Here is a 15,177-nt window from a genome sequence, read left to right as displayed (position 1 = left end):
ACAGTCGCATGCTCCTGGTTTTATTTTAAGAAATAAAGGGTCATTTGGAAGGGACAGCAAGAATGCCAATGTGTGTCCGTATATGGTCCCCTTTACAGAAAACAAGCAACATTAAAAAAGACTAAAAGAGCACATATAAACATACTACAAACGGTAAAGACAAGGCCTAAAATACCAGATGCTCAAGTAAAACATGTACGTACATTTGGGCGATATATATAATGTCGAGTCAGAATCACGTTTATTTCCAACTTTTGTCTTATAATAATCACAATGAACGCATGGACAATTATTAAATATTTTGTTTAAATATTGAAAATAGCTAGATCTGCTATAGGTCACGCACAACGCTCCGCATGTCGCAGCACGTTGGAGCTTGGAGATTGGATATTTCTACTGTTTTTTTAGCACTGCACCACCGTTGTGAAATGAAGTACGTATAATAAAGGGTCAAGGAGGTTAATCAAACAAATTGATTTTGCCGAGTGTGTGTGTGTGTGTGTGCGTGTTCGTGTGCGTGTGTGTGTGTGTGTGTGCGCGCGCCAGATTGTGACATGAACGTGCATCGCCGCTGTGAGGCCAGCATTCCCAGCCTGTGCGGTCAGGACCAAACGGAGAAGAGAGGACGCATCTACCTGTCTGTCAGAGGAGAGGACGAAGACGTCTATGTCACAGGTGACCTGTCTGTCTGTCTGTCTGTCTGTCTGTCTGAGGAGAGGAGTTAGGAGTTTATGTCACAGCTGAGTATAGCCGTGGTGGACAGTTAGCCTATAGTACATTTACTTCTCTACGGTACTTAAAGTATATGACTTCACCCGTTTTCAACCAATCTTCATATAATTCATGGTCCTCACTAATGCCCATTATACTGTAATGCTATAGCCTTGTTTTCCCTATACTCGGTCTGTGTCTCAGAGGAGGGCTGTGGACAGTCATATTCATCATTAGGCAGTTTCTAATGATAGATATTTTATTGATTAACAGGAGAACAACATAGCAAGCAAAATGTCCAGGAATAGAAAGCCTGCATCTTCTATTACTGTAGATCAGGGGTAGGCAACATGCGATCGCATCATTTACTGCATAATCAGTCGAATGACGCAGATATTGCAGTCAATTTTGTTTGTAAATGGCGCATACCGGTAATCGCATATTTTGCAACCTTCCTCATAATTCACAACTTTTCTCTTATTTCACATCGGATCATCTTTCCGGGCAAACGTCCCGCCATTTCACTGCATAAAATCACAGAAAACCCAGCATATTTCATCGTAAAAGCAAGGATTCTTGCCGGCATAATCAATTTTCTGGAGGGTCTATAGCTTAATTTGATTTCCCATTGAATGGTTCTCACTTCAAAATGATTTCGAAAACATTCTTTTGAGAGCAATGTTTAGCTGTAACTTGCATTGTGCAGTCGTTTACACATGTTGGATAACGGCACAACATCAAGCAGTGCGACAGGTGCTCTGAGCCTTTGATTACAGAGGTCTAAGCGGTTATTATAACACACGGCTGAATTCAGTGATTGACCAATCAGAATCAGGCATTCAACCAAGCCGCGTGTAATCATACGAATTAACCACTTTTGGCCCTAATTACACATATAGACGAATCCACAGAGCCTTTCCCTGTAGGCCAGCTGTAGTATAGGCAATCGTGCTGAGGTGTCAGACTGCGCTTAGTGATACACCTCAGCTATGGCTGCGCCCAGGGCACTCCTCCGTGGATTTGTCTATAGTGACGATAGCTGATTTGCAAGCTCACATGGCCTCACAACGTGATGTTTTCTGCACTTGTAGATCGACTGTTTTTGCTAGAGAGATCTGTAGGAGTGGACTAATTACAGTTGAATTGGTTAAACTGGCTTCTGTGATTCCCCTATAGTTAAAAATAACACCATGGGAACATTTCCCATAGACACTGCTCCCACTTCGACGTATAGGAAATGTTTGCTAGTCCTATATTAGTGTAGTAGCAACTAGTCTTCCTGTTTGCGCATACGGTATTCCCTGTTATTTCCTTGAGCTTCCTATGCAGTAGGTATAGTGGCTACTATGTGCTTACAAATGTTACTGTCCTAAATGTTGTCCTGGCTGTATTTGTTGGTACCGGCAGAGCTGTTTTTTCTTGGCCACTTCACACTTGTAAAAGAGACGTCAGTCTCGATGTGTTGACCCATTTTGAGCGGGAACCCTTTTTGGTGTTGTAAGCATTATGTTACAGTATGCTTTAGCTATTTAAAATTATGAAAATGTGGCCCAAATGTTGAATGAATATATTCTTTAAGAGAGACCGTTTTTAACTCAAATATTTGCTTCTGGGGGGGTCCCTGGAACAACATATTTTCAGATGGTGGTCGGTGGCCAATTACATATCATTTTTGGGGTCCTTGACATGAAATATTGAGCACCACTGATACAGAAACATGAGGTATTTCAGAAAACTGTCGGGATTTTTAAGATTTTTTTTAAATTTCGGCCTAAATGGGTTAAATAAAAAATAAATTAAGATGTGTTTGAGCATGTGTAGTTAGGATTCTAATGAGAATCTCTCTCTCTCTCTCTCTCTCTCCGTCACTCTCCCCCCCAGTGCGTGAGGCTCGTAACCTGATGCCCATGGACCCCAACGGCCTGTCGGACCCCTACGTGAAGCTCAAGCTCATCCCGGACCCCAAGAGTCACAGCAAGCAGAAGACCAAGACCATCCGCTCCACACTCAACCCGGTGTGGAATGAGAACTTCACCTTGTGAGTCAAAGTCCCTGCACAACTCTTTCAGCGCCACCTGGTGGTCACCAGTTTATAAATAAAATAAATAATTTTTAATTCTATTGTGTAATGTCATGTGCATGTCATCACCCATGCACACCAGATTAGAGGAACTTGTCTAATCGGCCCCTGGCAATCAGTGCATAATTGGATTCATCTCGTCTTGTCGTCCCTGGCATTTAGATTAATGTGAAGAAGAAACACGATTGAGCGCACCGTCGTCACAAAGCCTTGTATCTCCGTCGTATTCCAAAGTAGTGACCTATATACTTCGTCGTCATATATACAACTGTGAAAATAGCCAAACTATACAGAGCGTCGCAGTCCCGCCCCCCTTTAGTGGCCCTGAAGAGAGTTTTACCATTCGTTGTTTCACAAAGTAATTATTTAGAGACCTGTAAGCCTCAGACAGAGGCAACTCGGCTCCTGCCAAATCATGACAATAAACACACCGAACAAATAATTAGAAAGAACAAAATGTTCTATGTTTGCCCTTTTTTTTTCTCCTTCTTTTTAATTATTTAGTTCGGCCCCAAAAAATTGTGTTCATTGCCATGATTTGCCGGGAGCCGAGTTCGCTTTGTCCCGAGCCTTAAAAAAGGTCTTTAAATAAATACTTTCTATGGGGAAATGAATGGGAAATTGTCTTTTCCGGGGGCCATGAAAGGGTTGGCGAGACTGCGACGCTCCATTTCTACCATTCCAGTCTGGGTGAAGTGTTGGAGAATTTATGGAGAAGATTCAGGGAAGAGTAACGTCATGCATACAGAATCCTAAGGAGCAGTCCAATCTGAGACCATGCAGTCTTATATGGACCTCTCTCTCTACCAGACACACTATTCTAAATGTCAGTGGTGCCAAAGCACTGCCAAAAGCACTGCCAAAAGCACTTTATTGACTATAGTTGCACTTTATATCAAGGGAATGTGTGCAATATCTCTGTTTTGTGTGGGCGTTTCATGGTGTTTTTTTCCTTTTCGTATGTGAACGTGTCTGTTATTTGTATGCAGCTGTGACTCTGTCTCCAAGACAGATTTCTCCCAAGGGAGACAATTGAAAGAAAACCTTGAACCTTGAACCAGTTGGTGGAAAGTAACTAAGTACATTTACTTAAGTACTGTACTTAAGTACAGTCTCAAGACTGTACTTAAGTACAGTACTTAAGTACTTAGCTGTTTTTACTTTCCTTGAGTATTTCTATTTGTCAATACTTTTACTTCTACCCCACGACATTTCAGAGTCACGATGCGATGCATTGTGAACTTGTTTTAGACACGCTATTTCCAAAAAATAATTTTCATACATTTGAAAATAACGAGTAGCCTACTTTTACTTTTCATACTTTTTGGCATTATGTTATACTTTACCTATTGAAAAATAGCAGATCTACAAGCTCATAGCGCGCCACTTACGAGCTTGTTGGTCTGGCTATTTTTTTAAACGTTGAGAAAATGCGGCGCACATCTTTGAATATATATTTCAGAGCGAACATTTTTAATTTATTCATGTCCTTGACATGAATAAAGGTTGAGCACAACTGACATAGAAACATGGGGTTTTCAGAAAACTTATTAGGATTTAGAAGCCTTTTTTTTTAATCACCATCAGTCCACCACTGCTAAATGTTCATATTTAACCCATTCTGACCGGGAACCCATTTTGGTGTTAGCATCATGTTATGCTTTAGCTATTGAAAAACAGCAGATCTACAAGCTCATAGCGCGCCACCGAGTGGCGCGCTACGAGCTTGTAGGTCTGCTATTTTTTGAAAAATCGAAGAACGACTGACATTTTTAGAATCTGATCTCAGGTCAGAATGGGTTAACCAGACCAGTGTGTGTCCAGTGGAAACCTCGAATGAATCTGATCTCAGCTCAGAATGGGATAAGGATCCGCACTAAAGATGAGGGCGACACACACATTCTAAAAACATCTACCCCCCACCAGCTCGGTGCGGGGCAGCCAGTGGGACCGGCGCCTCTCGGTGGAGGTGTGGGACTGGGACCGCACGTCCCGGAACGACTTCATGGGGGCGCTGTCGTTCGGCGTGAGCGAGATCTTCCGCCGCTCGGTCAGCGGCTGGTTCAAGCTGCTGGACGAGGACGAGGGAGAGTACTACAACATCCCCGTGCCCGACCCCGACCTGCAGGTATAGCGCACGCACACGCACACACACACACACACAGGGCACACACACGCACACGCACACACACACACACACACACACACACACACACACACACACACACACACGCAGGGCGCACGCGCACACACACACGCGCACTTTACACTTGGTTGCATGCTGAAAATAGGCGGGTCAGTCACTTCCCGTATTAACACATTTTGTGCCCAAGACATCTGTGGACGTCTTTGAAAAAAAAAACCCCAAAGAAACATAATGTAAAAAAAAACGTTTATTTTTATTTTTTATACGTGGTGCCAAAGTTTGTGTTATTGCCATTGAGAATGCATTGGGCGTTTACGTTAGATGACTCAGAAACTACATTTCAAAGTTAAAAAGTTCCAGCATGTGTCTCCTGCAGTCGGCTGAATTATAAAAAAAAGTGTGAATGGAGTTTCTAGGTGAAAGGGATTTTTTTTTAAAGTTTGGACTCAAAAAGTGTTAAACAGCCCATAGTCTTAATCACGAGGCGTGACGGACTGAACGGACATATATGGAGCGTGGTCACGAGGCGTGACGGACTGAACGGACATATATGGAGTGTGGTCACGAGGCGTGACGGACTGAACGGACATATATATGGAGCGTGGTCACGAGGCGTGACGGACTGAACGGACATATATGGAGCGTGGTCACGAGGCGTGGCGGACTGACGGCCATATGTGGAGGCGTGATGGACAGCGGACTGACTGACTGACTGACTGACTGACTGACTGGCTGGCTGACTGACTGACTGACTGACTGACTGACTCACTACTGACTGACTCACTACTGACTGACTCACTGACTGACATGCAGGTTTTCATAGTAGGACGGAGGAATTTGAGTACAAAAGGCAAAATAATATAATGAATCCATATGTACTACTAATTATACAAAGATTACAAAATAACCCCCAGCCTCCCCAGCCTCTCTCTACTCTCTCTGTAAGACTATATACTGCAAAGGTCTTTTTGCAGGTCTCCCTTGTAAATCTAAAAAAGCAGAAGCTACAGTATCGGACAAGCTTCAGCTCATTCAGAATGCAGCTGAGCTGACTTTGAAGAAGATCTATGGAAGATGAACGGACACACATCTCTGCACTGGACTTGACAGTCAGTCAGTGAGTCAGTCAGTCAGTCACAGAATGGATTTTAAAACTCGCTGCTCAACCTTTCAAGCCACCTAATTTAAAGATTGAGTGACTCAATGGTTCAGGGCCGAAGTACATCTCAGACTTGACTTTATACGTTAGTTATGAACCTTCAGAAGTCTGAGGTCTTCCGGTCTACAAACTGTTCCCTCGGTTGTTACTGAATGGCGAGGCAGCACCATGAAGGGATCTAATTACTTCTGCATACTTTGTGCTAGAAATCGAGTTCAAACTTCAACATGTTCAGCTCTTTTAGAGTATATTAAGTTGTAAGTTTAGTTGCTCTAAAGCGCATGAGGCGATTTCACTCCTCCTTCGGAGTAGGAACAGAGTGCATTCTGGGATGGATTGGGCCCAAGCACAGCAACGCGCTGCCGTTGACTATATCATTGCACGCGTTCACGTGCGTTCACGCGTCATCATGAACGTGCACAATGATAGTCAACGGACCAGCGCATTCATGTGTTTGGGCCCACGCTGCAATACCAAATTCGGCCACTACGTCCGTTTTGCCTCAGGGTTTCCTCCGGGTTTCGTCTCTATTCATATATATACTCTAAGGTTCTGCTTCATGCAGTTATGTGTGCTTGTATTTTCCTCTTGGAATGTGTAAACAACGGCAAGAGTTTTTGCATGAGGAAAGGTCCGATCTTTCTCGATTCACACTTTGGTTGCTATATAACAATGCAACCAATGGTCGTAAATACAGTATGATGTACATTTTCCACTGTACATCAAATACATTGCGGGTTTTCAGCCTCTGTTTACTTTTTCGGCATCTTAACTGCTTCCACAAAAACAAAATACCTCGCATGCAGGATGGACCTGGGACGTATCCTCAGTGATGTATCCATCCACACACACTTCGACACATATACAACTCATGGGGGAGACCGGGATCGAACTGCGGCCACTCTACCTCACTGAGCCACTGCCGCTCAACGAGGTTTCTGCCCAACAGCAATGATATAATACAGTATATATCATTATTATATATTCATTCATATTATATGAATGGCGGACGGACGGTATCAAAAGCAGAGATTATAGAGTGCAGTATGTTTACTTATTGTACTCTATATACGCCTATATGAGAGGGGCTGTGTGTGCGCGCCTGTGATGATTTGACATCGTATAACTATAATGGATGTCTTTTTGCTTTGATGTGCAAGGAAAAACGGCAATGAAATAATTGGAAAAAAAAACACATAGAAGCTAGCCCTCAACACACGCACGCACGTGCGCGCGCACACACACACACACACGCGCGCGTCACACGCTCGCGCACGCCAGCTGACAGCACTCTCCACAAGAGCCTTTGTGTGCGATGCTGGCTCAGTATCTGGTCCTGTCCGCCCGCTGGTTATTTTATCAGCCTTTAGAAAAAGCCCCTTTTGAGATTTATGCCTGCTGTTGCAGCTAGATAATTAGACCATAAATTACATGATGGACTATTCCTGACAGTTGCGCCCTCTGACCAGCAGGGTGCAGGCATACTCTTGCTTCCACATGAATACTGTATACTATGTAAACTGTATCCTTTTCTATGGAGTTGTGTTGTTGTTGTTGTCATTGTGTCTTGCGGGAACAATTTTCAAAGCCCTGCCCTGGAAAAGCAAAACGTGAGACATTTTAAATGTATGTATGTGTGTGTGAGTGCTGCTTGTACAGTGCAGGCATGTGACATTAGTCCAGTTCAACTATACAGTGGCACTTTGTACCCCCTTTGGTGTTTTTCAAGCATTATGTCATACTTTAGCTATTTGCCCCGATGAAGGTCTGACGGCGGAAACGTTGCTCAATACATCTAAACTCGAGTGAAGACAGCTGTGCGGGATTCTTTTCTCTCCACTTCTCAGTGCCAGTTGTCCGACGCACCTGTCCGTTGTAGGTGTGCAGAAGGACTTTTTCTTAGAATTTAGCTTATGAAAAATAGCAGATCTATACAAGCTCACAGCGCGGTGCCTATTGCTAATTAAATGTGGCGCAAATCTTTATTCTTTCAGAGCGAACATGTTTAACTTGGATATTTGCTTTTGGAGCTACATATTTTGAGATGGGGGGGGGGGGGGGGTCCGTGGCCCAATTGAGATAATTCTGGGGGTTCTTGACGTGAAAAAAATGTTGAGCAATGTTTCTAGGTTTTTCAGAAAACTGATTTAGAAAGACGTTTTATTTTCCGAATCGGCCTCAGGTCTAAATGGGTTTTAACCCATTCTGACCTGAGATCAGATTCATACGAGGTTTCCACTGGACACACACTGGTCTGATGAACCCATTCTGACCTGAGATCAGATTCTAAAAATGTCAGTCGTTCTTTGATTTTTCAAAAATAGCAGACCTACAAGCTCGTAGCGCGCCACTCGGTGGCGCGCTATGAGCTTGTAGATCTGCTATTTTTCAATAGCTAAAGCATAACATGATGCCAACACCGAAATGGGTTCCCGGACAGAATGGGTTAAAAAGGGGAACCCCTTTTGGCGTTAGCATTATGTCGTGCTTTATAGCTATTGAAAAATAGCAGATTTTAGTGGCGCGCTACGAGCTTGTATATAGGTCTGCTATTTTTGAAAAATCGTGAAAATGAATACGTATTCTTTCAGAAGAGGGCTATATATATAATCCCATGCTGTGATGATGTGTTCATGCAGGAGGAGGAGACGGGTGCTCTCATGGCGCCCGGAGCTCTGCCCCTGCTGCCTGCACTCACGCCCGTCCCCGTGCCCGCCGAGCCCTTCCCCGTGCCCATCGTCGCACCCACCGCCACCATCACCACCGCCGCCGCTGCCGCCACCACGCCCACTCCCCCCGTGTGCCCGCCGCCGGTGCAGGTCCACCACGCTCCACACCCCCATGTCCACGCCCACGCCCCGGGCCCGAGCAAGGTCAAGGTCAACATCCACGACTTCAACTTCCTCATGGTGCTGGGGAAAGGCAGCTTCGGCAAGGTAATAACCCATTCTGACCGGGAACCCATTGTGGTGTTGGCATCATGTTATGCTTTAGCTATTGAAAAATAGCAGATCTACAAGCTCATAGCGCGCCACCGAGTGGCGCGCTACGAGCTTGTAGGTCTGCTGTTTTTGAAAGATCGAAGAACGAAGAATCATTTTTTAGAATCTGATCTCAGGTCAGAATGGGTTAATCAGACCAATGTGTGTCCAGTGGAAACCTCGTATGAATCTGATCTCAGGTCAGAATGGGTTAATCAGACCAATGTGTGTCCAGTGGAAACCTCGTATGAAACTGATCTCAGGTCAGAATGGGATAAAAGACCGCCGGCGTTTTGTCTGTGCATAATATAGAGAGTCGCTGCAGGCCCTATATATAACCATGCAGGGCCCCATGAGGAAATTATTCCCCGTTCATTTTCCTCAGACTTTAAAAAAAAAAGTATGACCTTTTTAAAGCCTCGTATATATATATACAAAGCCAACTCGAGTTGTGACAAATGGTGACAACAAACACAATTGTTTTTTATATGCTTTGTAATTATTCTTTTGGTCCAAAACGTTGTGTTTTGTTGTCATGATTTGTCACGACTCGAGTTGGCTGCAGTGTCCGCGGCGTGACCGTCCTTGAATGAATACTTTTTGAAATGTCTATGGGGGGAAAATGCATTGGGAATCATTTCCCATGGGCCTGGCGTCGTCATGGAAGGGACGCTCTACACTGTCTCTCTGTAGCGCTGGTTCTCAAAGTATATAGAGTCCGGGGACTTTAGAGTCTAGGGACTTTCAAATGTGATTTATCTTTTTGGGAGATCACGGCCTGAAAGGTTTCGAAACGTCTCCTCCTCTCTTTATTGCCGTCGTTCTGTGATCTAAAATGTTATAGCAAATGATGCAGTTTTTAACCTGTTTCATGTTTTTATTTTAATATTTTAATTCCCCGATACGGGTCCCAAATGCCCTTTAAAAAAATGTCATGCAACCATTATCCTCATTGGTAGTTGCAAGGAGTCGCATTGGTGCGGTTGACCTTAAAACTGTTTTGTTTGCAAGGAGTTGCAAGAGTTGTAAGAGTGTGGCGACACTAGAGTTGACTCACCATTGTATAACAATGAAATGCGGACGTGCTCATTCTATCTCAATGGGATATAGTTCCAATGTTTGGAACTATATAGCCCATGGGCACCCGCTTTGTGGCGAGAGTGTCGCCACTCTCTTACTAGATTACTCTGGCTGTGACGAGGTGTGGTCTGGGGCTTTATAGCTGTGAGGAAGGGGGCAGACGAGGTGTGGTCTGGGGCTTTAGCTGTGAGGAAGGGGGCAGACGAGGTGTGGTCTGGGGGCTTTAGCTGTCAGGAAGGGGGCAGACGAGGTGTGGTCTGGGGGCTTTATAGCTGTGAGGAAGGGGGCAGACGAGGTGTGGTCTGGGGGCTTTATAGCTGTGAGGAAGGGGGCAGACGAGGTGTGGTCTGGGGGCTTTAGCTGTGACGAGGAGTCAGACGAGGTGTGGTCTGGGGGCTTTATAGCTGTGAGGAAGGGGGCAGACGAGGTGTGGTCTGGGGGCTTTATAGCTGTGAGGAAGGGGGCAGACGAGGTGTGGTCTGGGGGCTTTATAGCTGTGAGGAAGGGGGCAGACGAGGTGTGGTCTGGGGGCTTTATAGCTGTGAGGAAGGGGGCAGACGAGGTGTGGTCTGGGGGCTTTATAGCTGTGAGGAAGGGGGCAGACGAGGTGTGGTCTGGGGGCTTTAGCTGTGAGGAAGGGGGCAGACGAGGTGTGGTCTGGGGGCTTTATAGCTGTGAGGAAGGGGGCAGACGAGGTGTGGTCTGGGGGCTTTAGCTGTGAGGAAGGGGGCAGACGAGGTGTGGTCTGGGGCCTTTATAGCTGTGAGGAAGGGGGCAGACGAGGTGTGGTCTGGGGGCTTTAGCTGTGAGGAAGGGGGCAGACGAGGTGTGGTCTGGGGGCTTTATAGCTGTGAGGAAGGGGGCAGACGAGGTGTGGTCTGGGGGCTTTAGCTGTGACGAGGAGGCAGACGAGGTGTGGTCTGGGGGCTTTATAGCTGTGAGGAAGGGGGCAGACGAGGTGTGGTCTGGGGGCTTTAGCTGTGAGGAAGGGGGCAGACGAGGTGTGGAAGGAACTGGTTGGAATAACGTGTTCCTTTCACGCGCTACGTCCAACCAGGGAAATTACCCCCTGTATAAGGTGAAAAGAAGCAGCTTGGACTCCTCATGCATTAGAAGGAGGTATGAGGTCAGCGGAGGGCAGCGGACTGACCTCATGCCTCCTTCTAATGCATGAGGAGTCCAAAGCTGCTTCTTTTCACCTGACAGGGGGTAATTTCCCTGGCCGGAACGTATAACGCGTGGAAGGAACACGTTGTTATTCCAACCAGTTCCTTTCCCCCCTCCATCAGGCGCCCCGGCTGGCCCAGGGGGGAGGTATAGTTTTAGAGACCAGGATTACTGCATGTTTTTGTGAGGGTATACGCTACCCCCTATAGGGGACACGGGGAGAACATGCAAACCAGCTGGAGTGAGTGTGGAAACACAGTGGGCCTCTCCATCCACCCCTGCTGTATATAGTGCTGCTTGTCTTCCTTCCAACGTGTCTTTTTCCCTGGCCATGGAGTTCCGTCTCTGGGATGCGGAACAGCAGAGGCTTCTCTTCCTGCTGGCACTAAACTTCAAACAAAGTCAAAACTTTAAAGTTACGTGGGTTTGTTTTGTTTTTGGTTTTTTTCGGCTTTGCTGAGACCACACGAGTTCTCTTGAGGACACAGCGGCTTTTATATTCAATGGACGAAGGCAGGCGGCTCCACTGTCAGACTCAAATGTTAACGCATTAAGAGCATGATTCTCCAAAATGTCAGTGTTCTGGAAAACCTATATATGTTTCTATATGTCAGTGGTTCTGAAGCTATTTCAGCCGGGTCAAGGACCACACAAATTATTGTATTCGGGCCAACCGACCCCCATCTGAAAATAGGTTTTTCCAGGGACCCCTCCCCCCCCCCCATACACACACACACACACACACACACACACGGAAGCAAAGATTTGAGTTAAAAAAAAAGTTGTGAAAGAATATATATTCGATTTGCGACACATTTTCACGATTTCTCAAATAGCAGATCTACAAGCTCGTCTATAGTGCGGCACTCGGTGCCACGCTACGAGCTTGTAGATCTGCTAATTCTTTTCAATAATGGTGAAAGGGGTTAAAAGCTATATATATATGCGACACAAACCCCGTCCATCTATACTGCATCCATCTGTAATTATTATATTTATCGTCGTTCTTGCGCAAAGAAACCTTTTCTCCGTATTTCATTTATCTTTCCGTAAATCAACGCATTACTTGATCACACGTCTCACTATAAAAGTCACCAAAATAGTAAAACGTCTGGGTTTTCCGAGGCTATACCAAAATAGTAGATCCAAACGCGATCACGACGTCATATGCGAGGTTTGTCGACCTGTCTGTTTTGACACTCGGCTCTATCGGGGGCTGTTTTGTTTAAATCACTTCTCCCCGCGACTTCTGCTTCTGCTTCTGCTTCGGCATGAAGCTCTCCGAGATTTCACCATTTCTGGCGCGACAGACGGACAAAGTGTGAGCGTATGACTCTCCGCGAATTAATTGCCATCTGTGTGCGTGCGTGTGTGTGTGTGTGTGTGTGTGTGTGTGTGTGTGTGTGTGCACGTGCGTGTGCACGTGCGTGCGGGGTCCCTCAGAGGAGGAACACAGAGGTCTGTGCCTAGCCTTTTCCTCCAAACAGTCCACAGTATGTTGCTGGCAGATTGCTGAAACGAATAACCACATAAATAATGAGCGCAGCTTGAGTGTGGGATGAAAAAAAACAAAATAGATAATATCAAATGAAAATGGTTGAGAAAGAAGGAATGGTTAAACGAAGCTCGCTGAAAGCAGGCGACTGCATAACCTGGATGTAACCTGGATGTAACCTGGACTCGTCTTCTTTTGGTCAACCTCACAGGGCTTATAAGTGTAGTCGACTATTCAACTAGTAATAATAATAATAATAATAAAACTTTATTTGTATAGCACCTTTCATGACATGAAATGCAGCTCAAAGTCATGCTTTACAGAAAAATGGAGGATAAAAGAAAAGCAAGGCAACAACATTAAAAACAAGCAGTAATGCAATACAGTGAGGACATGAATAACAAAAATAAAAATAATAAAAATAATAAATAATAATAATAGTAGTAGATTTAGAATAGTAGATTTTTTCTTTTTACATAATAGGTAGGCCTATAGTTAAACAACTAGTCTATACTATAGTAAACTATAGGCAACTATAGTCAACTAGTAAAAATCACTAGAAGAGCAGGCCTTGTTAGCCGAGTTTCCAGTGAGCTTGGTTCACCCATGTTTTCTCTCTGTTACAACAACAGCAGCCGCTGCACTGTCTCTCACACACACACACACACACACACAGAGCGAGAGAGAGAGAGAAGGGGGGAGGAGGGGGGCAGTATAGAGTGTTTGCGAGATAAATTATGAAATGTTTTAACAACAAATCTACGCAAAAATATTTTCAGTTTAGAGTCTTAACACCCTTGGCGCCAGCCAGCGCCATAACCCGCGGTACCACGGGTTATGCTAATTACCCTTTGATAGCCAAACCGCGGCGCCGCGGGTTATCGCTTTATATCAAAGTCGACCGGCAGAAGCCAAACACACACACATACCTCTACTGCGCCCAGGTTGCTATATAGGCAACCTTCAGTGTCCCTCCAGGCACAAGGCGAAATGCACGCGCACCCCATTGGTATATATGCACTCTACCTGTTTTCTCTAAATAATACTCCAAAATCCTTCTTTCATGTCAAATCCGTCCGGCGTTGGCAGCCGACATACCGTCCGTTTCTGGCAAAAGATAAACGACATCGCCGGCCGCTCTCTAGAATACAACGTGCTTTCGGTTTCGTCTCTGTGAAGCGTGTGACACACACACGGAGCTCATATACAGTTGATGTGAAGCGTGGGGAAGTTACTTTTAAAAAGTAAGGCATTATAGTTATCGTTACTTATCTAAAAAAGTAATTTGTTACTTTACTTTACATGAAATTATGAAAGTAACTACTTTACTTTAGAAAATAATAATAAAAAAACGGCCGAAACCGAATACCGAATATAGGAAAAACATTTTTTGAAGCTAGATCTATAAAGAATAGGGTTGGGAGACTAAAAAACATCTAATTAATTGGAGGCTTTGTGATGAATTCATCTCAATTAATCACATTTTAATCGCATATCAATAGGCATATTTGACCTGAGCAGTGAGCTTTTTTTCTACATAAGCATAGGCAATAAAACAAGTAGTAATAATTATAGTGATAATATTATTTATATAAAGCTTCTCTAAGTACTTAAAGACACTTTTCAAGGAGAACATGAGAAAACAAATAAAAACAACTTTACTAGAGAAAAACTAAGACTATAGGAATAAAATAAATTAAAGTGGAATTACGTTATGTAACGTAACGCATGTAAGGGCGTTAGTCACAACACTGGGCACTGAAGTATATACCTAGTGAACGTGTTAAGAGAGTTCAGCCCGAGTTCTATACTTTGTCGTATGAAAATAGCCAGTCCGCTGGGCTCCCTCCCCGTCACCGTGCATGTATTTCCAGCTCTATAGAGTTCTGCTCGCATGCATGGGGGGGGGGGGGGCTCCTGGTATGCTCTCTTCCCGTGCCTCCTCACTCTGGAAATCCCTCCCTTGGTGCTGTTTCATAACCTGCCTGCCCCGAACACAAACGCACCAGCCTGACAGAGGACAGGAGAGATCTAGAACCCACTTAGATAAGGAGGAGGAGGAGGAGGAGGATGAAGAGGAGGAGGTAGAGGAGGAGGAGCAGGGGGAGGAAGAGGAGGAAGAGGAGGAGAACCCAGGCAAGAACAGAGACACGTCGAGCGAAAAAAATAAGAGATAAGAGGAGAGAGAGACCCCCTAGGCGGGATGGAGAGACAGGAGAGAAGCAAGAGGAGAAGAGGAAGCGACTACATGGGGCTAAACAGCATGTGAGGATTACTGTATAACCTGTAGCTGGTATATAACACAGTGACACGCAGGAGAGAGGAGAGCAAAGTGGAGAGAACATCATGGGAGAGTTT

The 15,177-nt window shown here is 45.0% G+C and overlaps 1 protein-coding gene across 1 annotated transcript in view; it reads left to right on the top strand.

The window, feature by feature from the left end:
- prkcg (protein kinase C, gamma) overlaps window positions 1–15,177 on the top strand; it is a gene marked incomplete at both ends in the record, with an annotated part of 73,124 nt that overhangs the window by 33,622 nt on the left and 24,325 nt on the right. The window contains 4 exon segments of the mRNA XM_080768344.1: window positions 547–675; window positions 2,593–2,749; window positions 4,718–4,919; window positions 8,736–9,032. Coding sequence (XP_080624470.1) covers window positions 547–675; window positions 2,593–2,749; window positions 4,718–4,919; window positions 8,736–9,032 — 785 coding nt within the window.

The sequence above is a fragment of the Protomyctophum bolini genome (assembly GCF_963924005.1).
Source record: "Protomyctophum bolini genome assembly, chromosome: 7".
Taxonomy (NCBI): Eukaryota; Metazoa; Chordata; class Actinopteri; order Myctophiformes; family Myctophidae; genus Protomyctophum; species Protomyctophum bolini.
Note: the sequence above shows the minus strand (reverse complement) of the source record. Positions and strands in the feature narration are given on the sequence as shown.